General features: G+C 55.0%; 1 protein-coding gene across 3 annotated transcripts in view; it reads left to right on the plus strand.

The window, feature by feature from the left end:
• Positions 1-25,169, plus strand: part of TTC7A (tetratricopeptide repeat domain 7A) — a 106,150-nt gene that overhangs the window by 27,410 nt on the left and 53,571 nt on the right. For all 3 annotated transcript variants that reach the window (XM_079791691.1, XM_079791692.1, XM_079791693.1), the window contains exons 4-9: positions 770-900; positions 2,437-2,552; positions 12,461-12,539; positions 13,422-13,579; positions 14,158-14,221; positions 24,551-24,688. In XM_079791691.1, coding sequence (XP_079647817.1) covers positions 770-900; positions 2,437-2,552; positions 12,461-12,539; positions 13,422-13,579; positions 14,158-14,221; positions 24,551-24,688 — 686 coding nt within the window. The remainder of the gene's footprint in view (positions 1-769; positions 901-2,436; positions 2,553-12,460; positions 12,540-13,421; positions 13,580-14,157; positions 14,222-24,550; positions 24,689-25,169) is intronic.

Below are 25,169 nucleotides of genomic sequence, written 5' to 3' on the forward strand. Positions count from 1 at the left end.
CTCAGACTGGGCCGGGTGCTCCTCCTTAGCCACTGACTGTGGCCCTGAGGGTGGGTCAGCCCGGCTTATGAGCTGCCCTGGAGGTGGAGTGGGGTCATCACCCTTGAACCACGCAGGCTGAGACTGCAGGAGGGGTGCTCAAAGGGGAAGCGAGGTGCTGCTGTTGAAAGAATGGGAAGTGGAGGCACAACCAGCCGATGTGCATCCACTCTCAGCCCCTAAGACTTGGGAGCAGATCGCTTAGGCGAGATAGAAACTGGTTCCACAGGAGAGGGGCCTGTAAAATGCTGTGTAACTCGAGCATCGAGCATCCGCCGTGTGCTGGGGATTGTGGACGTCCAAAGAGAATCACATTTGTCCACATGGAGCTCTCAGCTCCTGGGGGAGAGGAGCTGGCATAAATAACCACTCTACAATGCAGGGTGCCTGGGGGTGTGGATGTTTTCTTCCAGTAACCGGGAGGAGGGTCGGGAATGGTTCCTGGAGAGGTTGGTCTGGAAGCATAGGTAGGAGTAGGATGTGGGGGTGTCACAGTGTGGTTCCCCATGTGGGGCATGGGTGCCTGCTGTCTGCCCACCGCTTGATCCCAGCTGCTGCTAATACCACCATTGCTTAGCCCCCACTCTTCCCCTCCGCGGACCTCCGCCTCCCGCTGGCTGCTCCAGAGCCTAGGTCTCCTCGGTGGAGCCCACCCCGGGCCCCGTGGGAAGGACCTAGAGTCAGGGGGGCCTGAGCAGGGCAGGTTTGAGGTACTCTCCTCCTCCCACAGGCCTGTCCCTGGAACGCCTCCCCAACTCCATCGCTTCCCGCCACCGCATGACTGAGAGGGAGGAGGAAGTGATCACCTGCTTCGAGAGGGCCTCCTGGATCGCTCAGGTGTTCCTGCAGGAATTGGAGAAGGTGAGCTGGGAATTACAGCACCGGGTTCATAGCTGCCCTCTATGGAGAACCTACATCTCAAATTAGAAAAATGGGCCTTGCACGCCTCCAAAGACATGCTTTTAGACAGCAGGTGCGATGGCGGAGTAGGTGAGGATTGGCGTCCTGCAGGCATCCTGCAGGAGGAGGAGGTGGTTATGAGCTGAGAGTCTTCGAGCCCAGGAGACCCTTGAATCTCACTCACCTACTCGGGCAAATGTCAAGATGTCAACCCAGCACCTGTGTGTTTTGTGATGGAGCTTTTCGGCGGAGTCCTCCTGGGGCTCAGTCTCAGCACTCCTGACACTTGGGGCCGGATAATTCTTGGTTGTGGGGCTGCATTTTATAAAATGTTGAGCAGCATCTCTGGCCTATACCCACCGGATGCCAGCAGCCATTTTTCGTTGAGTCACACCCCCACTCCCCCAACCCAGGTGAGAGGCACTGCCCCAGAGTCCCTCTCCTCGATTGGACTTCGGGAGGAAAGGAGCAGCGATTGAGGCGCCAGCAGAGGCAGGACCAAGTGCATTCCCTGGCAGAGGTCCTGGGGGAGACCCGAGGGGTCGAATTGACCTCGTGAAGTTGCGCGGATCACTGCTAGCCAGCAGCGTTTTAGGTGCTCTTCACGTTTGAATGGCATGGGGTTTGGAGGAAACGTTCATGGAAAAGAAGAGTCTCTCATTCAGCCAGAAGCCTAGACTTTGGACTTTAAAAAGGAGATTAAGGTGATGAGCTGCAGCGGTGCTCAGGCCTGGAATCGGCGCCAGGTGGCGGTGGGCAGACCCGGGCGCTGGTTACCTGGCGTTGAGGGAGGGCCAGTCAGAGAACCCTGTGCATTCTCGGAAATGCTGTGTTCCTCCGGAAGACCCAGCCCCCACCTCTGGGGAGCTGAGAACTTCTCTTAAATCTTTTTGATTTCTGAAAAATAAGGCGGCTGGCTCGTCGATATTTTTATTGGATCAGAGAAGGGAAGTGGCATCACGAAGGCAGGCCAATCGTGGTGGGTCTGAGAGGCTTGAGCCCAGTTAATAAGGACAGCTCAGTTAATAACATAATTGTTCCTCAGCTTTTCTGGAACCTGGGGGGCCTGCCCTTGGGCTCTTTGGATGTTTCGTGATTGTTTGACAGGGACAGTGGGGGGCCTGGCATATGGGAGGCACTCAGGTGTTTGTTGAATGAATGGACCAATAAGTAGCAGAGATAGCCTGGAATCGGTAGCTGGCCACACCTGAGTTTGAGGTTGGGTACATGCCAGCTTTGTGACTTTAGGCGCTCTCTGAGCCTCGGTTACCTCATCTGTCAAATGCAGACAAAGCCAGCTTTGTAGGGCTGTCGTGGCATCCGGCATTTGGGTGGGGGGAGAGTGCTATAGACATATTGTCAATTAAAGCAGGTTGGGTTGGATTTGGTCTGAGAATTGCACCACGTTCCCATGGGGTGGTCCCGGGGCCGACTGTGCCTGCCTGGGCTGACCCTCAGAACTTGGCGACCGTGGCTTTCTCTCTGCTCCCTTCCCAGGTGACGAATAACACCGCATCGCGGCACCTGAAAGGCTCTCCCCCCGTGGACTATGAGCTCACCTACTTCCTGGAAGCTGCCCTGCAGAGCGCTTACGTGACGAACCTGAAGAAGGGGTAGGTCGCCGGCAGCCGAGTGGGACGCAGAAGTTTTTCTCTGGGCCGGGGGCTCATGACGGCAGCGGCGTTTAGTCTGGCCTCCCTCCGCTCTGTGTGTGTGCTGTGGAGGGGACCCGTGGGGCTGCTCACATTTGTCACATCAAGCTGTTCAGAGTGGGGAAGGGCCGAGATTCAGGAGCAATAAAGCCTGCACATGTTTCGGGGAGAGCCGGGCCTCTGTGGAAGGGAGAGAGCGGAGGACCGGGCACTGGGCAGCAGGTGTCCGTCTGGAGCGTTCACTGGCACCTCAGGTGTTGGGTAAAGTCATTTCGCTTCAGTTTCAGAGAGACGGTGGCCCAGAGGGCTGGTTCCTGTTTTTGCGGCCCCAGCGGCTGGGCCTGGCTGCCTCCCTCTCGCTGGAGACTGCATGGCCCCTCCCCCGGGGGATCTCTAGTCAGCAGTGGCAGCTCAGGGATGAATGGGGGACACGAAGAGATGCCGCCCTCAGTCCCTCTCGGCAGAGATTTGGGAGAAGGGGCTGCTGAACCTCTGCAACCTGTTTTTGCAAATAAAGTTTTATTGGAACGTAGCCACACCCAGTATTTACATATTTTCTCACCCACAGAGCTGGGCAGTTGAGATGGAGACCCTGTAATGCAAAACCTAAAATACTTACTCTCTGGCCCTTTATAGAAAAGAGTTTGCTGAGTGACGCCTGCTCCGCGTTTAAGAAGCCCTCACTCCCGAGGCCTCTTGTCGAAGGGGTGCCCTTCTCCTTCTGCACGGGAGCCCCGTAGAGTCAGTTTTGTGGGAGGGGACAGTTCTGAGTTCAGTGTTCTGTCCCCTTGGTTCATTCATTCATTCATTCATTCAACAACTATTCATTACACTGGCACATGGCACTTATGAAGTGCTGACTTTGTTCCAGGTACTTACGTGCTTTGCTTGCATGTATATTTAATTTCCCAACAGCCCCCTGAGGTAGGTGCTATTATTAGCATCCCCGTTTCACAGGTGGGAAGCCGAGGCACAGAGAACATAAATGATGGTCATGTGTGGAGCCAGGATTATGTATGCAGTTCCCGTCTGACACTCCTAACCCCTAGGCTACCCTGTCTTCAGCAGAAGCCCTGGGGTTAATAAGACCCTGCTGCTCACAGCCTAGCATTTGTTCCCCTGAGTGTGCTCAAGCTTGGTGGGTGTGGTCCCAGCATCTGGTTCGAAGAGTTTGGTGGGCGCCCTCACCATCTCGAGGACTTCAGGACAGGACCTGGGAGATGGAAGCCAGCGATGTCCCTGAGCAAGTTCCTCTGTCCCCTCCATCATTCCTCCAGCTCTGCTTCCCCCCTCTCTAACAGGGAGCTTCTGTGTGAGGGTCCCGAAGAGGGAGGGAATGAAAAGATCCCTTGAGCACCGGAGGCATTACAGTTAACTCCCTCTCCGCTGAGGCCCACCCCTCAGGGCTGCCTGCTTCCCTTCCCCACATTGCGTTTTCTGCAGGCGCGATGAGGTTAGGGTGAACGCCAGGGTGGCCAGGAGGGAAGGGGGGAGAAGACCAGCAAGTTCCGAGCACCTGCTGTGTGCCAGGCTGGACCACGTGATCTGCACAAGGTCGTGTGACCCTACTTCACTTGCGAGGGGACAAAGGCTCAAAGAGGTTGGGTAGCTTGCCTGACCTCACCCACTGGGATTTCAACTTCAGGTCTGAGTGGCCTGGAAAGCCATGCCCTTTCCAGTTTGGAGTGAGGAGGGGCAGCCTGTGGGGTGTGGGGGAGAAGGACAGGAGGACCCGATGAGGGTCCCAGTCTCTGGGCTGATTCTTGGTATGCTGACCGGGACTCTCACTGCCTCTCAGGCCCCGAGTCTCCATTCCCCGAGGGGGTGGCTCCTCTTCCTTTAGCGGGTCCCACACCCTCCTCGGAGTGACCCGTTTCCTCCCCTGTCTTCTACGTTCTGCACGCTCAGGCTGTGTGTGCCTGTGTGCGTGCACGTGTGCATGTGTGTGTTGCCAGCAGTGGGCAGAGGCATTAACCAGCCATCACCCTCCAGGAAACCCCAAGTAATTTCAGTTACTTTTCTGTTCCTGTCACTCTGCTCCCCTCCTTTCAAACTCTTTTCCTCCTGAAGCACAAACTAAGTCCTTAGAATCAGGATGCTGACGCCTCCCCGTGCCCCGTCTCCCCCCCCCACCCCCCCATCCTCTGGCGCCTCCCTAATAAAGAGGAATGGAAATTGAATCATTGTTTCTTTCCAAGGGAACAGCCCAAACTTCTGGTTTCCTGGGGCCACATCCCACTCAGAGGCGGCCCCAGAGTGTGACAGATATGTAAAAGCAGAGGTCCCAGCCCTGTGCCCAGCTGGGCTTTCATTATTTCTTCACACCTTTCTTCTCAGGAGTAGCTAATAATTGTTCAGTACTTTCTGCATGCCAGGCAGCATGCTGTGAAGTGGGCACTAATAAATCCCCGTTTTCCTGAAGAAAGGAGGTGAAGCCACAGGGCTAACAGGTGGTGTTGCCAGCAGGTCTGGTGCTGACCTGGGTCTGAGGAGGCCTGTCCTTAATGTGTTAGTGGCATCCCTGCCTCCACCTGTTAGATACCAGTACCTGCCTGCCTCACCCCAAAGTGTAACAACCAAAAAATGTCTCCAGACATTGACAGATGTCCTGGGGTGGAGGTGGGGGGACAAAATCACCCCCAGTCGAGAACCAGTGTCTTAGCCTAAGGTGTGAGAAGCACAAGGTCAGGGGGAGATTGGGTCCCAGATACCCACATTGAGTCTTCTCCTCCAGGGCAGCTCTGAAAAGTCCTTTAAAGGGCTCCAGGACGGTGTGGCCCAGTGGTTGAGCATCGACCTATGAACCAGGAGGTCAGGGTTCAATTCCCAGTCAGGGCACATGCCCGGGTTGTGGGCTCCATCCCCAATGTGGGGTGTGCAGGAGGCAGCCAATCAATGATCCTCTCTCATCATTGATGTTTCTATCTTGGTGATCTGTGTCACATTTTGGGGCACAGGGAGACCTCTGCGTCCTGCTGGGGAGAACACGCTCTTCCAGCCTCTGAATGCACAGCCTGCTTATTGTTAGCACCCCCTACCTCTCCCTCTCCCTTTCTGAAAACAATAAAAAAAAAAATTTAAAAAACAAAACATACTTTGTTTAAAAAAAAAAAAAAGGGGGTGTGTGTGCTCCAGGCCATTTCCTGCTGGTTATATTCACCCCCACTTGCTGGATTCTTGGCGGGGGGGGGGGGGGGGTGCATCCAGAGGGGTCATGGCCCAGTAGGGGGGTGGGGCTAAGGTAAGAAAGCCCAGAGAAGAGCCACGGGGTGCCAGGCACCCCGCCTGACTTGGGATTGGAGCCGGGAACAGGACCAGGTCCCTCCTATGGAGCTCACATCCCAGTGGGAGTCAACAGTGAAGGAGCCAACAGTAGTCGCCAGCCCACGCAGTGTGCTAGGGAGGAAAGGCAGGGAGGTGGGGGCGCTGCTGGGCAGGGTGGACTCCTAGGGCACAGTTCTTCCCGGGGCCAGTGGAGTGGAGCCAGGAACCAGGCGCAGCGTGGGTACTAGAAGAGGTTCCTTAGGGCCTAAGGGACAGGAGAGATGGCGGGACCTGCTTCTGGGTGGGCCTCAGAGAGCCAGAGCTCATTCCCACCTGGGCCTGGGGCGAACCGAGCTGAGAATTGAGCGCTCTGCCCCCGAGACCAGATGGCCACAGCAGTGCCCGTTCCCAGGATCCAGCCCTGTCCCTCCCTCGGGGATTTGACATAACTTAAAGGGTGTGGTGTTCTCCACTGTGCAGAGGGGGTGACATCTGCTTGGGCTGCAGACAGCACTTTTATTCTGAGCTTCGGTGAAGCCGGGGCCTCCCTCGAGCTGCCCGGTTACTCGTTCAGTGTGTCTGAGGGACATTAATTTTTTCGAGGGGCCTTGCCCTATTGATCCAGCAGTTAATTCCCCAGATGACTCCTGCCCTTGCTCTGTGGCTGGTGACACAGAGCCTAATTGACCTGGAACTGTAAGTGCTGGCTTGAAAGGACCATCAAGAATTGGGAGTCCCCCTCCCAAAGGGCAGGGTCTGAGATGCCTGGCAATCGACTCCCCTCATGGCCACCAGAGGGCAGCCGTGGACTCTGGTTGGAGCCTCGCCCCAGGCAGTTCTGAGAATGCCAGCTGCCAGGAGGGGGCACCTTCCTGGCATGTTCTTGGGAAGGGGGTGGGGGGGTAGTGGTAGCTGGGCCCGGGGCCCTGGCTGCGGGGGAGGCTTGGTTTTCCTTTGCAGGAAGTAGCTCCAGGGGGTGAGGCAGCAGGGGAGCTGGGGCAATACAATGCCCTGGAAGCTGACTGTCCCTCCCTGGCCTTGACCACGAGGACCAAGTCTCTGGGCATCTCCCAAGAATAAGAACATGAGCCCAGTTAGCTCTTTTCCTCCAAGTGAGCAAGGGGCCATTTCTCTTTGGGGTGGTTCTTTTTTCTTCCTTCTGCCTAGCCCTGCAGAGCCCATTCTTGGCTCAGGGCTGGGAGTGAGCTTAGGCCCACCCTGTGTGTTCAACCAGGTGGGCTATGTCTTGGGCATGTTCTTTAAAAAAATTTTTTTTAATTATTAAAGCTACATGTGCTCATTATACAAAAACCAAACAATAGAGAAGGGAGTGTGTTTTCCAAGGGAGTTCCCAGGAGCTTGGCAGGTTGTTCAGCATTATGAAAGCACTCTCCCCTTTTGCTGTGTGTGTGTGTGTGTGTGTGTGTGTGTGTGTGTGCACGCTTCACCTTGTCAAGTAGGTGCTGAGTTGAGAAGCAACTAAGGCAGTTAGGGCTGCAGATGGTTATGAGGAGGCACCTTAGAAAACCCAGCCTGCTTTTTCATGACCCTGTGAGGGTTGTGTTCAGTCAGCATCATTTTGTCTTATTCTCAGCAGCCATCCAGTATCTGCAGTGCTGGAGAGGAGGGGGGGCAGGGGGGGGGGAGCATATCACTGTAAGGAGGAATCACTCCAGAGCAAAGCCCAGGAGAACCTCTTGGTGGTCTGTGTCCCATTTTGGGGCACAGGGAGACCTCTGCGTCCTGCTGGGGAGAGCACGCTCTTCCAGCCTCTGAATGCACATCCTGCTTATTGTTAGCCCTCTCCCCCCCCTCCCCCACCTCACTAGAAGGAGAGAGCCCCTTGCCTGGACCTCCTCAGTGCCCCACAGGGAGTGTCGCAGCCTCTTTCTGGGGCTGGGGGTGAAGAGCGGAGCTTTAGTTTTTAAAACTGATGGTGTGGGTGGGTCTGTGATGGGCGTGAACAGCTTGATAACCTTTGAACTTCACCTGACCTTGCCTCCGGATTCAACCCTCCTGCTGTTGGGATCTGCCAGCTATCTGTGCTCTTCTGAGTCTTTGAGCGGAAACCTGTCGTATACAGTTTGTAGTTCCAGCCCTGAGACGGGACTTCTGGCCAGGGTCGTATGCACTAGTGTCTGAACAGGTTTCATTCAGCCATAAATTCCAGGCACTGTTTTAGTCTCTGTTTCAAATCAAACCAACACCCCCCCCCCAAAAAAAAATGTGTGTGTGTGTGTGTGTGTGTGTGTGTGTGTATCCCCTACTGTATGCAAAACAGTTTGCTAAGCTCTGAATACATCAAGAGTACAGGAGCCGTGCGTGTGATGCTCAGGCACTCTCTAAGTTCATCCCACCAGTACCTGTGAGGTGCCTGTTGAGAACAGGCCTGGTGACCAGGCACTTTGCAAAGATTTGGTTAGTTGAGTCCTGTGAGTCTTGGAGTTCTAATGGCTGGGAAGGAAAGGTGTCTTTCTCAGGGTCTTTTTAGTGCAAAGGCAGTAAAAGCTGAACATCGTGGTGCCTGTGGTAAGCCTGCCTCTCCGCTTGGGTAAGTGGCAGCCTGGAAAGGCAGGTATCGCCCAGGCTTTCATGTTCCTGTTGGGAAATGGGGCTATTTATTCCACATTGACTTTCTGTGTGCCAAGCACTGTGCTGGTCCTGGGATAGCAAAGCCTGCCTCAGCCACCTTATAAAAGCCGTGAAAACGGAAGGAGCTGATGCACTTGGAAAAACCCGCACTGCTGCCTGCTCCTGACAGGGGACCCGGGGAGCGTGCCGCCTCCCGCAAGGCCCACTGGAGGCCTCCCTGAGCTGTTTCCTTGACCTCTCCCAGCGTTCACACGTCCTCCTGCTTTCCTGGAGTTGGAATCAGTGGCTTCCTGGCTTCTCCACGTGCAGCCTGATTCTGGGCCAGGGTTTGTTTGAGACCCTGTTTGGATATTGTGAAAAGTGGCAGCTTTGCTCAGAAAGGTCAGCGTGAGAGACAGAACAAAGAGATCTTTCAAGCTGGCCTCTCACGAGGCTCGCAAAAGCCCCAGCTCTCCCTGACGCGGGCAGCCTGAGACTTTGGGGCAGGATTGCTCAGGCTGGTGGGACAAACCTCCTCTGGTTTCTCGTTTCCCGGAGGGGGTGAGCTGAGGGGTGCTCCCAGCACCTCAACAGGTCAGCGCCAGCTAGGAGCCCGAATCTCTCCCTGTGCAGTCCTGGCCGCTGGAACCCATGTGTTGGGTTTTCTCTATATGCATTTAATAAAATGTGGGCTTTCCCCAAAAGATGCCTGAGGGTGATTATTTCCTTAGCTAAAGAATTCCTGGGAATTTATTTTGATACCAAAAGCCCTTACAGATTTGAGAATGGTAAAAATACACAATTTTTTGAACATAGGATCTTGTTAAAATGCAGTTCTAACTCCTTGCCTGTGTGTGTGTTCGGGGGAGCAGGGACTCTGAGACCTGCATTTCTCCCAAGCCCCCAGGTGATGCCCGTGTCCCCCGAGGGTCTGGGAGCACCCTTCAGTGCTGATGATGTAGGGACTAAAGGCGGAGGGAGGACAGTCCTTGCGCTAGAGTGGAAAGAAGGGGCCACAGTCCCTCTTGGCTCTGGCCTCCTGGTTTCAACCTGGGCCAGGCTGCCAGGGAGGAGGCTGGCAGGTAGCCCACAGAGTGGAAAATCACCCACAGGTCCCAGGATCCAGCCCCACCTCAGCCAATGGCCATTTGGCCCAGCTGCCAGGACAGAATTCTCTGGCAGACTCGCCAGCCAGCCATTTCCTCTCTCTGGGAGCTCATGCAGTCTGTCTGTTTCCTCTCTCCTGGTGGTGGCCTGCTGTCCGGCGCGGGGGTCCTCCCTAAGGCCGTGGTCTCAGTGGCATCGAAGGGCTACCTGCCGATTCTTCCTGTTGAAGTCATGGGGGCTCCCAGCCTATCTGTCTCTGGTGTGACCAGGGAATCCTGTTCTTACGTCCCCTGTTTCGGGGTGGGGGACGGGGGCGGTGTGAGTAAGATGGACACAAAGCTAGAGGATCTCTTCAGACACTTGCTTCCTTCCCCCTACTATTAGCTCCTGAGAGCCCATGCAAAATAATGTGGCAAATTAAGTTATAAGTAATGTGATCTTTAGGACCCAAATTAGAAGGGGAAAGGAAAATAACTAATATTTAGTGACCTTCTACCACCTGCCTGGGTTTGCTTGAGGCTTCTCATATGTTCATCTTCCTGACAGCAAATGAGGAATCTTCCTCCTAGAGATGGGGAGACTAGGACTCAATGCCTTCCTTCCCAAGATTTAGGATCTGGCTTCCAAGCTGTGGTTTCCATGTCTGGTTGTGTCTCTGGAACCTGGCTTCATAGCATAGGAGAATGGGAAGACACTGAGGGGGGTCATCTAAACCAGTGGTTCTCAGATCTCAGTGTCCATCGGAACCCTCTGGAGATTTGATAAAACCCAAATTGCTGGGCTGGAGTGGGGGATCTCAGAATTTGTTTTTCTAAAAAGTTTCTAGGATGCCGATGCTGCTGGTTCAGGGACCACACTTTAAGAACCTATGGTCTAAACTGTGGTTTCTCAAAGTATGGGATGAATAGCTCTAGCAATACACAGGTGGTTTTAGGTGATACACCAACTTTTAAAAAGTACTTCTGTATTTAATATCTGTTAGAAAAAAAATAAAAAATAACTAGCACACCAAATCCATGATTTCGGGTATTTTTTATTTAGGTAAGATAACTACTGAAATAAAAAGAAGATATAAAGAAAAGTATTACATGGATAATAACTCTGATGGTATGCAGCTAGTAGCAGAAATTGTAAATGCAGCATACAGATAACACAAGCCTGGGAGATGCTGGTCCAAACTGAAGGGCTGACTTTATAGAGGAGACCATGCACGGCCCACAGAGGTGAGCCTGCCTTCCTGGGCCTCTTGGCCATCGGGAGTAGCGTCCATACTTGAACTGTTTCTAAGGACGCTATGGTGCCCTGTCCTGCCTGCCCCGCCCAGTTCTTCAGAAGGTCTGGGAAGGCTAGGGAAGGTCACTGTGACTCTGACTCCATCCCACAGGTCTTAGTCTCTATTCTCAGCTTTACAGACAAGGGCCTGTGTTTGTAGTGTTGGTGGTTTGCATGTTTGGAACTTGTTTGTGTGAAACCAGAGGCCCCAGAAGGCAGGGACTTGATCTACAAATCTGTCCTTTTATGGCTCCAGGCCCCAAAGCCCCCAGGAATCTGCTCCATGTATGAAGGTTGCAGGAGGGACGTGTGTGACTCTCCTGGCTGCCCCCTTTGGCTTTTTCACCCTCTGTGATATTTTTTCCCCCTATTTTCTGGCCCATCAGCCTCTGCTTCCCCTTGTGTGCTATGATCCAGGGAACCCCTAGCATAAATGAGAAGAGTACCCGCAGATGTTGACTGAGCACATGCTAAGCCCAGGGGCTGTGCTGGGGCTGAGCTTCAGGAGCACGGCAGGAGTTCAGGGCACGGGAGGTCAGCCTGTAAGCAGTAAATGACCAAAAAGTGTCGTGCTTGCTTCAGAAGAGGGATGAACAAGGTGCAAGAGTGACACAGCATGGTGAGGGACCTGGGAAGGCTGCAAGAAGGAAGTGATATTGGAAAGGGTTTTTAAAGGATAAATACGGGAATGGCTGTTTAAGGCAGTGTGAGGAGCCGGTGCAGAGACATGATGCAGGGAACTGCGGTCGGTCATTCAGAAAGGACTTGAGTGGTGGGAGATGAGATGCAAGAGGGCAAGGGGCAGACTCAACAGCTGAAGACCTCTAAGCACTGAGGGCGCCAACAAAGGGGCCAGCCTGGGGAGGAACAAGACTCTTGCATGTTGGGTAGACTCTTGGAGGGACAGTGGAAATAGTTTTTCAAACTGCAGGCCACACCCATTGGTGGGTTGCAAGATCTATTTAGTGGGCCTCGGCAAACTTTACTTAAAAAGGGGAATAAGGGAGACATAAAATAGAAATATCGGAGTGGATTGCATGTAGTAGAGGCAGATGATGTCAAGAAACTTGCTTCATTTGAATGTAAGGAAAGTGTATATATCCTGGTTGCCATGTCAAATGTATTTTTTACCATGGGTCACACTTCTAAAAGCTTGGAAATTATTTCAAGGCACAGAGGGCTGACTGGAAGGGGTGAGGCTGGCCAAGGTAGTGAGTTTTGTGGGCCCGGGGTGATGCAAGCCAGTCTGGGCCCTGTAGAAGGGACTGAGAGGTGAGGGTGGGTTCCAGTGTTGGCCAGATGCGGAGAGTAAAGATAGAGGATTTGAAACCAACTCAAGTCAGAAAGTTTGACGCCAGCCCAAAGCTCTTGGGCCAGAATAACATCTTGTTTGAAACACTTGATCTTGGTCCCCTTCTGGTTCGCAAACTGCAAGCCTGAGTTTCAGGGGACCTGGAGAGAAGGATCCCCCTGTTCTTTGATGGGTGATGTCCTGGCCATCTGGGGTGCTAGTGTTACAACTCTGACCTTCCATTCCAATTATTGAGGGTTTTCAAATGGAACTCAGGCAGGCTCCTAGTGTCTGCAGGTTTGATGAGGATGTCTTTGGGGGGACGAGGCTGGTTCTGACCCTGGCCGTGCTGTCTTCCCACTAGGAACATCGTGAAAGGCATGAGAGAGCTCCGGGAGGTGCTACGGACTGTGGAGACCAAAGCAACTCAGAACTTCAAAGTGGTAACATGGAGGGGACCCCAGGGCTGGGTGCTGGGTGCTGGCTGTAGCTGGTTTACCCAGGGGTCAAGTTCAGTGGGAGACAGCAGAAGTCCTGGTGGGCATCAGGGATGGCAATGTGTCGCATGCATACTTCTCTCCCATCAGTACCCATGGCACCCATTGTCAGTCAGTCACAGCAGCCTTCTCATCACACTGCAGATGGCCCCAAGCCGTGGGTCAGAGGTGAAGCCGGCTGGCACCATACCCTAGCAAGGTGGTGGGCTAATTCTTAGGGATCTTTGATCTTAGTAAATAACCTTGACTCTGCTTTGCTGCCCCAATTCAGGCCTGCCTTTCATTCACCCCGTATCAGAGCCAGAGCAGCTTTTCACTATAGAATGTTTGGTCAAATATCAGAAAGGTATTTGGTAGAGAGAGCTAGCTGACTGTGCCATGGCTTTGCAATGTCAAATGTATTTATTTATTTATTTTTTTACTATGGGTCACACTTTTAAAAGCTTGAAAATTATTTTAAGGCACAGAGGGCTGACTGGGCGGGCTAAGGCTGATAGGGTGATTATGCAGGCCTGGAGAGAGGCAGGCCAGTCTGCAAGGGCCTGTGGGTACTCAGAGCTGTGCTAGGCCCCCATGGGGTCAGGAGAAGGGGGAAATGCACCTCTTGTCTAGGAGGGAGAGAGGAAAAAAGATTAAGTAGGAGCCATCAAAGGCCAACAGAAAGGACGCTGGCTCGCCACCTGCCGTGCCGGAGGGGCTCCTGGGAGTGGAATGGTGGGCCTCCTGGGGGGGCTGCACTTGGCAAGGCTGGGAGGCGGGTGGAGGGCACTCTGGCCACATCAGGGGAGAGCGACCTGTGCCTGGGCCTGACCCCGCCCTCTCTGCCAGGTGGCGGCCAAGCACCTGGCGGGGGTCCTGCTGCACTCCCTGAGTGAGGAGTGCTACTGGAGCCCCCTGTCCCAGCCTCTGCCCGAGTTCATGAATAAAGAGGAGAATTCCTTCATCATGCAAGCCCTGCGCAAGCCTCACCTCTACGAAGGAGACAAGTAAGCTCTGGCCCTGCTGGACCACGCCAGTCTCACGCCCAGGCTTCGGCCCCGCTGGCCGCCTTTCTCTCTGCCCCATGCACTCCAGCCGCCACCCAGCTCACTGCCAGGCAGGCTCTTCAGTGTCAGCAGGAGCCACGTAGCCTAGACAAGGCACGTCTCGAGTGGGGGTTGGCAGGAGACTCCTATAGAGCATCCAAAGGCCACACAGATTATTTGGGGAACACCTGCCTTCCTAATTGTCTTACTTAATATCCCATCTCTCTCGTTTGTGCCAGTAATGGACGGTGGGGTCTGTGACCAGCTGGCAGACCCCTCGCCCCAGCCTCCTCACACAGTGCTAGGCGCTGGAAGGGCCATTTCCCCAGGAGCATCCACAGTATTTCCAGGCTGGCGCCACCCAGCATTTCAGATCCATAACTCCGGGGCGCGAGCCAGCGCTGCAGGTGGCTCCAGTGCCTGTGAATTATGCAGGAGAGGGTCACCTTACCGGGGCTGGTGCAGACGCGGGGCAGACGACGGGCCAGCGGCACCGTGTGAGGGCCGGGCTGGAGCCACGCACCTCTTGTGTCTTTCAGCCTCTACTGCCCGAAGGACAACATTGAGGAAGCCCTCCTGTTGCTCCTCATCAGCGAGTCCATGGTAAGCTCCAGGCCTGCCCCTGCGGCTGAGGACTGCGGGGCTCAGGCACAGGCCACCGGGTCCTGGCCTCCCAGGGTCGTCCCTGAAGCGGGATTCTTAGATCTACCCCCATCCCACCCCACCCCCACAGGGGTGAGGTGCACAAGGTTTGGGTCAGGTGCATAAGGCTGCACTTGGGGTCCTGCGTCCTGCCCCCAAATGAGTAGGGCCTGAGCTAACCAGTCCCCACCCACCTCTTCTGGGATTACAAAGGATGGGTATCAGCACGTCAGCTGTCTGCATCCAGCAGCTCTGTGCTGGGGAAGGGAGTGGGAGGAGCATGCAGATGGCCTGGCTTCAAGTTCCAGCTCTGCCACTCATTAGCTGAGGCCCCTGGGCAAACCGCCTAACCTCTCTGAGCCTCAGTTTCCTCACCTATAAAATAAAAGTAACTCCCAGAAGTTAGTTACAACGTGCCTGTAAAAAGAATTTACTTGTTCACAAAACTATTTCTCGGGCGTCATCTAGTTTGTGTCAGGCCACGTGCTAGATGCCAGAGTTGCACCAGCAAACAAAACGGAGAAAAGTCCCTGCCCTCGTGGAACTGACATTCTAGTGAGGGATGGGCAATACGTGAACTAACTACTAAAATATCCCAGGTACCAGTGTCTGTGTGTGTGGGAAATTAAGGCAATGGGGGACTACGGTGTGCGGGACAGCACATGTGAGGTGCTTTTCAGATTTTTTTATGAGCCCCATCCCTGCCCTAGGCAGGGAGACAGCACACACACATGCGAACGTACGCATGCACACATGTGCGTGTGCACACACACACACACACACACGCCAGGGTTTGGAGGCTCAGCAAAGGGGAGAGGTATAGTTGGGTGGTCCAGGAAGTGGTGAGATGATGGATGTGGGGGTCCAAGGGAGGTGGGGGAGGGGTGGGCAGGAGCAGCAGGAGCCAGGTGTGGAGATGCCGTCAACACAGCATCTCATTGAGGGGCCCCTCAGAGCCTGTGAGCTGGGGACCCCGGGTTGAGAACTAGATTTTTAAAAATGATGCATCTGAGAGCAGGGTGTGGAAGTGGAGTTTAAAAAACTAAGACCTTCTGGGCTGGATTCCTGAACAGCCAGATACAGGTGTTCCTTTGGGGACCTGGGACCGTGCGGTGCCGGGGCTGGTTTAGAGAACTTCGGTCAGTGGGTTACCTCCGGCTCAACAGGTCTTCTGGCAAATAGACAGAAGGAGGGACGCTGGACGAGGGGGCAAGAGATTGTATTCTTCCTCAGTCAGCTCCGTTGGGATTTAAGAGCTCTGTGAAGGGGCGTGGCTATTTGAATCTGAGTGCAAACTGGCCAGGGTGTGGTCCTGTGAGGGGGCATGTGGTTGCTGCAGGGAGGGGGCATCTAGCTGGTGAGTCCGATGCGAAGCTAGAAGTACCAAGTGCCAGATCTGATTTTCATTGGAGAATAGTATACTGTTCACAGGAAAAAAGGACCCTCACTCTAACCACAGACTGAACCCCAGTTTCTAATTATGGAACCTCAGACATAGACCAGCACCCTCTCTCTGTCCCCTACACACACCTCAGTTATCTCACCACCTGCTCCCTCAGGCGAATCGCACTGAAGTCACTTCTCTCAGGGAACATGGGTTGTTACGGTCACCTTCCTATGCTGAGGGTTACAGTGTGGTCCGCAGGTGGAAGGTCAAAGGTGAAAGTGAACATTTCTTAGGTCCTTTCTCTGCCAGGTTCCAAGAGGTAGGCATTATATTGAGCTACATGAAAACGAACCATTTCACATGGTTCAGTGTAATACTGATATGGTCCCATCTTACGATGCGATAAGTAAGGTCCAGAACAAGAATGTGTCTTGGTCAAGGTCACACTAATAATCCTTGCAACTGAGATTTGAATCACAACTATTTCCCTAAGTAGCTTCTAAAGCACAGGCTGGGATCGAGGCTGGGCTTTGCCTCCCCAAGAATTTTCTGTGGCTTCTGCTTGCTCTGGGTGCCCAGGACCAGAGTTCAGATGCCTTCCCAGTGAAGCTATTCCTCCCCAAACCCTCAAGTCTTTGGGACCTCAAGCTGCCCTAAAATAAGATGAAGAATGCCTTTTGCTAAAAAGTGGCCCACCTTTGCTAAAGGTGAATTTTCCTGAATGTGTGGTTTCCCTCCAACCAGCTCTCCCCCCTTTTTGAGAGGCTGTTGGCTGGCTGGCTTGATCAGGAGACTCAGGGGCTCCGGGCCTGCAGACCAGCGGTGTCCTGGGAATTCCCTGTAGCATGCAGAGCGGAGGAAGTGCTCGGACTCCGCCGAGTGCACTGCAGCCGGGAGGAGGCACCTCCGGGGCGGGCTGGCTGGCTGGTTTCCTCCTGCTCACACCCAGCCTGTCACACATTTAGAAACTTCAGCATTTTGGGGAGAGCTTTGGCAATGGACTTCGCTTTGTTGTCTCATCTACAGAGCACTTTCCACCTGGAATCTGGAGCCGGTTGCTGTGGCTCAGAGCTGTTTCTCAGAGTGACCAGACCGCCTCTGGCTTCTCTCTTGTACGCGTTTCACACCCTCCCTCCCTGCAGGCAGCATCCTCCAGCAGGTGTGGGCGTCACTGTGCGAGCCTCCCGGGCTCCTGCGGGGACCCCTCCGTGGGACTGAGGTTCAGTCTGGCCTGCCGTGTCCCTGCAGGGTTTTCCTCATCTCCCTTTGATGCTGGCTGTGTTTGCCTGCAGATGACAGGGTCAAACCTCTAGAACAGCAGCTGCCTGCTGTGGCTGCTACTTGGATTCATTATACTGCAGCGAACGCTCTTTCAGCGCAGTCAACCCAGGGGGTGTCCTCCCAGCTCTCCACCTCCAGGACCGCGAGGCCAGGGCGGCTACCTGTCTCCCGAGCACCGCGGCCCCTGCTCTGTGGCTTGTAGTTCAGAGGAGTAGCCTGCATGGGGTCGGGTGTGGGGCTGGTGCCTTGGATATGGTTTTTGTTTTGGTCTGACTGAGTGTGATCAGAACGAATGGGTAAGCTCTTGTCTTCCGAGAAGTAAATAGAAGTCTTAAACGCTTCCACAGAATCGCAAGGGATGTGAGCTATAACTGGTTGAAGAGTTGTGTTTTGGATCCAGTTTTGAGTCTTTGGGGCCAAAAGAGCATCTTAAAGTCCACCCACCCCACACAGCCGTCTCCCATCCACCTGATCTTGTTTGAGCAGCGTGCGGGCTGTGCTCAGCACCGAGATGCCATGGCGAACAGTGCAGTCAGAGCCCCTGTCCCACACGTACTCCCACCGGTGGAGTGTGTGTCCATAGACATGAGGGAAAGCCTGGTCCCCAAATCAGAAGGAATTGCCCCATCTGCTGAACCCCAAATGCATAGTCTAGGTTTTGAAAACCATGTCTCAAAACCAGCCTGCTTTTTCTCAAACAGTCGTGGGACCAGGAGACACGGCAATCTAACACACTGATCTTGGGCAGTGGTCTGCAAACTCATTCGTCAACAGAGCCCAAGTACAATGATTGAAATTTCTTTTGAGAGCCAAATTTTTTAAACTTAAACTTCTTCTAACGCCACTTCTTCAAAATAGACTCGCCCAGGCCGTGGTATTTTGTGGAAGAGCCACACTCAAGGGGCCAAAGAGCCGCATGTGGCTCGCGAGCCGCAGTTTGCCGGCCACAGATCTAGGGCATAAAAATATGTGGGACAGCAAAGTGAATCCTGGGTCCCTGTTCCTTCAGCTGCTGGAAAAGCCGCTGCAGGTGGCAGGCTCTTGGGAAGTGAAAGGGCAGAAAAGGCCTGGTGGTGAGTGATGGGGCGGGGGAGGGGGTGGTGTGTGGCCTTTACAAACTAAATGTTTGCCAGACCCAATGTCAGACATCCACGATTTGAACCCTGGATTTGTCATCCACAGCCTATGTGGCCTGAGTAGGTTTCTTACCTTCCTGATCCTCCGTTTTCTGTAAAATGGGGCTAAGAAAGCCTCTCTCGCAGGGCTTTGAGCTGATTAAGTAAGACAATGAGCACGAAGGTGCCTGGTACATTGTGGGTGTTCACCACGTGTCTGTTTTGTCCTGATAAATACTTGGTTCTGACTCAGTCATTTTAGAAAACATTTAGATTCATATCCGGTTGGGAGAAAAAAAATTGGTTTGAGGACACCATTTGGTTAAAAAAAAAAAAAAAAAGGAGTTGGGGGGGGGGGCTTCCTGGGCTTGGTTCCATGTGGGACTCAGACGAGCACAGATTGTTCCAGCTCTTGGCACCTGGTTTGCTCTCACATGAGGCCTGCTCTGCTGCGGGCTGCGACGGTAAAGGGTCTGATCGCCCTGCCAGCTCTGAACGCTCCGTTCAGGAGAGGGAGAGCCTCGCCCTCGCTGGCGGGCAGCGGGGGGTGGGGGGGGGGAGATCGGCGCTTTCTGCTGCAGGCTGATGCAGCAGGAGCGGGGGCTGGCGTGGGCCTGGCCCCGGCCGCTCCGTGGATGGGACACATCACAGAGCCTGTTTTTTCTTGGCTCTGGACGCACCGCTCGAGAGCCGGTGGTAATGAGTGGGGGACAGCAGCCCAAGTAGAACATGACAGCATCCTCCAAGGAGGCGCAGGCAACTAGGCACAGATGTTGCCAGGAGACTCATTTCCGGGGCAGTTGCTATGAGGTGTGGCAGACGACCCTGAGGCTGGGTGGGTCCTGGCCAATGGAGGGGCTGTGTCCGAGAACAGGGCTGAGCAGGACCCTGGCCACATTGCCCAAGGAGCTTGTTCTCTGCAGAGAAGCAGCGTCCAGGCCTGATTGGGTTTTGCTTTGGTTCTTCCACAAGGAGAGACATGCCAGGCCTGCTGATGGCCAGGATGAGCTTACCGGACACTTTCTCAGAGGCATCTGGTGGTGGGGAAAGAGCCTGGGAGTGAAACCAAAATGTCTAGGTTCTAATCTGAGTCCCAACCACCTGTCTATATGCCTTGGGTGCCTGCCTGGCCTCCCTGGGCCTCAGTCTTCACATCTGTAAAATAGGACAATAGTATGTGAGAAGGTCATTGTGAGAATGAGGAGATACCACTTACAGAGTGTCCACAGGTTGGTTCCCTTTCCTTCTCTTACGCTGTCTGTGTCCAGGGCTAGAGAGGAGAGACAGTTGGACAGAAGTGAAGGCTATTACTGTTTGAGGCCCTGCGGCTCACAGAGAGTCAGACGGGGCTGGCAGAGGAGCACAGGACTGGCCGCCCGCGGCTCGGCCTTAACTCTCAGGACCTTCTGGGGCTCAGTTTCCCCATCTGCGAAGGGGCCATACTGGTTTCATCCTGCCTCTCCTGGGCTCACTGTGAGGCCAGAGGGTGATGGGCATGAAAAGTCAGCTCCCGGAAGGGTAGTGCACGGCACACACATCAGGGAGGGTTACTTGAACAGGAGTCGCCTGCCGTGGGTTTCCCCGGGCCTGGCCCACGTGGGAAATGGACATTCCCTCGTCGACCTTCCCCTGAGACCCGTATTTGCTTCATGGGTATTTGTCCAGAGACCCGATGTGGGCACGTTGGCTGTGAGGAGCTGTCGGGTGCCGGGAGGTGGGGAGGAGCATGTCCTGTGGCTTTGTCTCATCTGATCTGCTAGAAGGCCTGGGATGAATGTCCTCGTGTCTGGGGGAGGCCGCCCCAAGACTAGGAGTAGGGACAGCCCTGTGAACCCTGCCCGGGATTAAATGCGTGGGTTCAACAAGAGCTGGGAATCCCCAGAGGCGGGAGGCCTGGGGGTGGGCCTGGGGGTGATGCCGGGAGACACCAGGGGAGAATATTCTGCCGTTATTCCATTACAGTAAGGACCATGATGGTGAGAAGAAAATTTAGGGTCGATATGTTGCTTTAAGGCTCACAGGTGCTTTCACATCTGTCACTGCATTTGACCGGGAGGATTTCCTAGCGAGGCCATGTAAATGGCGGAAGGAAGAGTGTGACGGGGCCTAGATTGAGGCAGGCTGCTGATGGCGCTGGGAGCATGTGTGGTTTAAGGGTATGAGCCCTGGGGAGGAGGGAGCCATACGCCCGGTGTGCTGGGCAGGAACGTGAAACCCCCAGTGTGCCTTCTCTGAGGCTTGCTCTGGCCGCTGAGCTGCACGTGAATTTCTACCCTGTTGCTCCCTGCCTGGGCTTCTGCTTCCTTCTTTCTGCCCCATTTCCCCCACCCACCCTGTTGCCACGGTTACGTACATAGGCCAGGCCCAGCAGGCACCAGAGCATTTCACTGGAGCATTTCACCGCAGCCCTGCCCTGAAGCCATAGCAACCGCTGGGCAAACTTCTGCTTTTGGCTTGCCTTTGGGGAACCACGCTTCCCTCTTGGCACAGGCTCCAAGTCCTGAGGACCCCTGAGAAAGTGCCTTCCCTGCTGTCAGCCTGTTGGGCAGCCCCCCCCCCCCCCCCCACCCCATCCCTCGGCCCAGGGATGCTGCTGCAACCCTCTCTCCCATTCCTCTTCTTATGACCTAATTCCTTCCAAGTGCTAAAAATCCACCCTCTCCCACCCGGTCCACCTTAGGAGACACTGTTCTCTTAAAGGTCAAGGTCGAGGGTGGACACCAGGCCCAGAAATCTCTCAAATGTCACTCCTACACGTGCTTTGTGTGAGCCTGTACTGGGGCTGGGAGTCTGGAGACACGTCCCGGCCCCAGGAACTGGTGAACCAGCTGGACGGGTGTGAGGGTTGCAGTGTGCCCAGTGCTAGGGGAGGGTGAGGTATCGCCTGGCGAGATACGTGCAGAAACCAGCTTTGAGTTGTGAGGAGCTTGCAGGCACCCAAGTTGACAGAGGGAACAATGACGGGCCATGGTGAGGATAGGGAGCTGCAAGGGGGTGTCTGTGGGGGCCCAGGGCGGACTGGAGAGCTGGGGTCTGGGTGGGGCCACAGCAAGGAGGCTAGACTTTATCCTGGGGCAGTCCGCAGGGGTGGGAGTTGGGTTCTGGCAGGGGCTACTCTTCAAGGACAGACCAATCAGAGCGGAGACTTTTGTTGAGAGCTTGCTGCTCACTTGCCCCTGAACGAGACTGGTCAGCATGGGCGGGTCCCCAGTTCTTAGATGTGTCTATTTAGGCTTCTCCCCCACCCCTCCCATCCCCCCCTCCCCGCCCCACGGAATAGCCACCCTGCAGGCTGCCTGCCCTGCTCCCTCTCCGTCAGGACCTCTGTCTCCCACCAGAATTCTCACTCCGATTCCACTCGGTATGCGCCCGTGCACTGTGCTGAGGGAGGGGACTGTGTCTCCCATCCTGTCATTCCCTAACACCCCCACCCCAACGCGGCCTGGTGGGAGCTGCCCCGTCCCGGGCAGCCTGAGGTGCGGAGTCGCTGGAGGTGAAGGCTGGAGGTGGGGGAGCGGGGAGGAGCTGGCCAGGCACAGAGCAAGTTCTGGAGTTTGTGTTCCTACTCAGCTCAGTGAAATAGCTCCTGCCAAGCATCTCCTTAAAATTTCATCTCTCTTCCTGTTGGTGCCTGTGTGGGTGGATTTCACCAGGAAGGAGGGGGTTTCTCTGGCACTCTGCCTCTCCACGCCTCTCCCTGAACCCTTTCGAGTGCCTGGCCCGTTCTTGTTTACCAAGCTGGCACAGTGTCAGCCTTTCTGGGGACCCCCTGGCCTCCCATGCCCTCTCCTAGGACTGGTCCATGTCCATGGGGGCGATGGGCAGCCCTTGCGCATTGTTGGACCCCTGGACACTGGCCTGTCCTGCTGCTTTAAATGCCCCTGTGGGCGAGTCCCTTCCTTGGGTCTGACAGTCACTGTGAAGCCTCTGGGGACACACTTTGGGTCTGCACAGCAGGACATCCAGCCCACAGTCCAGCCATCCTCGGGCTTCTGCCTCTGCAGCACTTGGGGTCCTCTGCCCTGACCTGGAGGAGGGGGGTGGTCCTGGCCAGGGGGAGGATGTGAGGACCAGCTGTGATGGAGCTGACCCGCGGGATGTGATGGAGCTGACCCGCGGGATGTGATGGAGCTGACCCGCGGGATGTGATGGAGCTGACCCGCGGGATGTGATGGAGCTGATCTACAGGATCTGGCTTTTAAGGGCCCGCAGTTCCCTTTTACTTTGTCAGGAAGGTCCAAGGTCCCGTGTGGGGAAGTAGAGGAGGGTGAGTCCCAACACATGGAGGAGGTTCTGACCCTTGTATGGAGGGAGGGGAAGCTGGGAAGAGGCCCCTTGGGCAGAGGGGAGAAGATGCAGGAAAGGGCAGGATGCTAGGAGCTTCAGCCCTCAGGGTGTGCGCTGGGAGATGCAGGGGCACCAGAGCATCCCCAGCCTGTTCCCACCCCCTGCTGCTGCTCAGCTCGGAAACCCCTGTCACTTCTGCTCAGCTATTCTGAGTGCTGTCTCCAGGGTTTGGGTGTAAGGGCACTGGGGCCGCATGCCACAGCCCACAGAACAAGGGGGTCTGGGATTCCGGGTGGTAAGATTTCAGGCTTGGTGAGAGTGCTCCCCCTTCAGGCTGGGGCCCTGCTCTCCCAGCAGCCACCAGACAGCTCTGAGCTATGAACTCCTGAAGGCTGGATGCTAGCACAGAGGCCTCAAGGTTGGGGGAGAGGTTTTGGGGAGGAACAGAGAGTTCCATGGTTGGAGGGGGTCAAGGACAGACCTGTGGGTGATGGGAAGGAAGTATGGGGGGTCCTTATCAGAGGGACTTGGGAGATCTACAGAGTCAGAGAAGGGGGCGCTGAGGCCCACAGCCTGCCTTCCGCGAGTCACGCAGCAGAGCCACCCCCCTGATTGGGACCATTCCATGGATTCCCTGAAGCTGTTTCTATGAGTGAACAGTTACAAGCACACAGAACTCTTCTGCGAAACAACCGGTCTAACTCCTCAAAAATGCCAGCGTCCGAAAGACAGAGGAAGGCTGGGGGGCTTGTCCAGGTGAAAGTACTAAGGAGACGTGGCACCGAGTGCAGGGCAGGCCCTGGATTGGATCTGGGAGTGAGAAAAGTAAATGACTAGGAATGTTATCGATGGGATGGATGGCAGAATCGGGATATGAACTATTATTAGATGATAGTAATATCAGTGCTACATTCCCTGAATTTGGCATTTCTGTTGTGGTTATAAAAAGAATGTCTTGTGTTTTAGGGGTAAAGGGTCATATTCTCATAACTTACTATCTTTACTGTTATTACTAGAGGCCCGGTGCATGAAATTTGTGCATGGGGGTGGGGTGGGGGGGCCCAGCCTGCACCCTCTCCAATCTGGGACCCCTTGAGGGATGTCCAACCGCCCATTTAGGCCCGATCCCAGTGGCTGGCTCCCAACTGCCCTCCCCTGCAGGCCTGGTCCCCCCTCAACGGCCCTCCCCTGCAGGCCTGGTCCCCCCCAACTGCCCTCCCCTACAGGCCTGGTCCCCCCCAACTGCCCTCCCCTGCAGGCCTGGTCCCCCCCAACTTCCCTACCCTGAAGGCCTGGTCCTCCCCCCCAACTGCCCTCCCCTACAGGCCTGGTCCTCCCCAACTGCCCTCCCCTGCAGGCCTGGTCCCCCCAACTGCCCTCCCCTGCAGGCCTGGGTCCCCCCCCAACTGCCCTCCCCTGCAGGCCTGGGTCCCCCCCAACTGCCCTGCTCTGCTGGCCTGGTCACCCCTAACTTCCCACAACTGCCCTCCCCTGCAGGCCATCTTGTGGCGGCCATCTTGTGTCCACATGGGGGCAGCCATCTTTGACCACATGGGGGCGGCCATATTTTGTCTTGGTGTGATGGTCAATTTGCATATTACTCTTTTATTAGATAGGATGGAGTATAGAGAAACACTGCAAATGTGGTAAATGTTAACAATTGGGTTCACTGTTATGGTATTATTCTTGCAACTTTCCTGTTTGAGATTTTTCTTTTATTTTAAAAAAAAATTTTTTTTATTTCAGAGAGGAAGAGAGAGGGAGGAAGGGAGGGAGGGAGGGAGGGAGGGAGGGAGGGAGGGAAACATCAATGATGAGAGAGAATCATTGATCAGCTGTTTCCTGCACATCTGCCACTGGGGTCGAGCCCACAACCTGGGCATGTGCCCTGACTGGGAATTGAACCATGACCTCCTGGTTCGTAGGGTGACACTCAACCACTGAGCCACACCGCCGGTGGTTTGAGATTTTTCAGAATAAAACATTGACTACCGGAGCTTGAGCCTTCAGAACTGCTCCCTCACCCCAGCCTGGGCAGGGAGTGGAGTTTTCTCTCTTTGGAGAGGGCCTATGTGGGAGTGAGGAAGGATCTGGCTGTTTCTGGGACTGTGGCCACCTGCCTGGCCTGGGTCCCTGGGCCTGGGGAACAGGGGCTCTATTGGGACAGGCATCTGCATATTTCCTGTTCTCACTCTTTCCCAAAACCATGTCCCCCGACAGGCTACTCGGGATGTGGTGCTGAGCCGGGCGCCAGAGCAGGAGGAGGACCGGGCCGTGAGCCTGAGGAATGCGGCGGCCATCTACGACCTCCTGAGCATCACGCTGGGCAGGAGGGGGCAGTACGTCATGCTCTCGGAGGTACGGCCAGCTCCTCCCTCCCAGGAGTGGGGTGGGGACGGAGAAAATGCGATGGAGCCACCAGTGGTCCTCCTCCACAGTCCCTCCCCTGCCTCCACCGGGGTGCAGCTTCGTTCCTGGGAGGCCAGGCTTGGGACTCTGCCTTTCCAGTGCCCTTCCCAGCAGGCTGTTTTGCTTTTACTGATGTCACGTGGTTTTCTTTTGAAAGTAGCACATGGCACTGTGTAGAGAAGCACAAGAGGAAAGTTATGCACCCCTCAGTTTCCCCCAGAGACGATACTGGTGTTTTTGTTTGTTCGTTTGTTTGTTTAATCCTCACTGCAGATATGTTTTATTGATTTTAGAGAGAGGGGAAAGGAGAGAGAGAGAGAGAGAGGGAAGGAGGGAAACATCAATCGGTTACCTCCCGTACACACTCTGACCAGAGATTGAACCCGCAACCTTTCGGTGTACAGGATGGCGCTCCAACCACCTGAGCCAC

The sequence above is a fragment of the Cnephaeus nilssonii genome (genome assembly GCF_951640355.1).
Source record: "Cnephaeus nilssonii genome assembly, chromosome: 15".
Taxonomy (NCBI): domain Eukaryota; kingdom Metazoa; phylum Chordata; class Mammalia; order Chiroptera; family Vespertilionidae; genus Cnephaeus; species Cnephaeus nilssonii.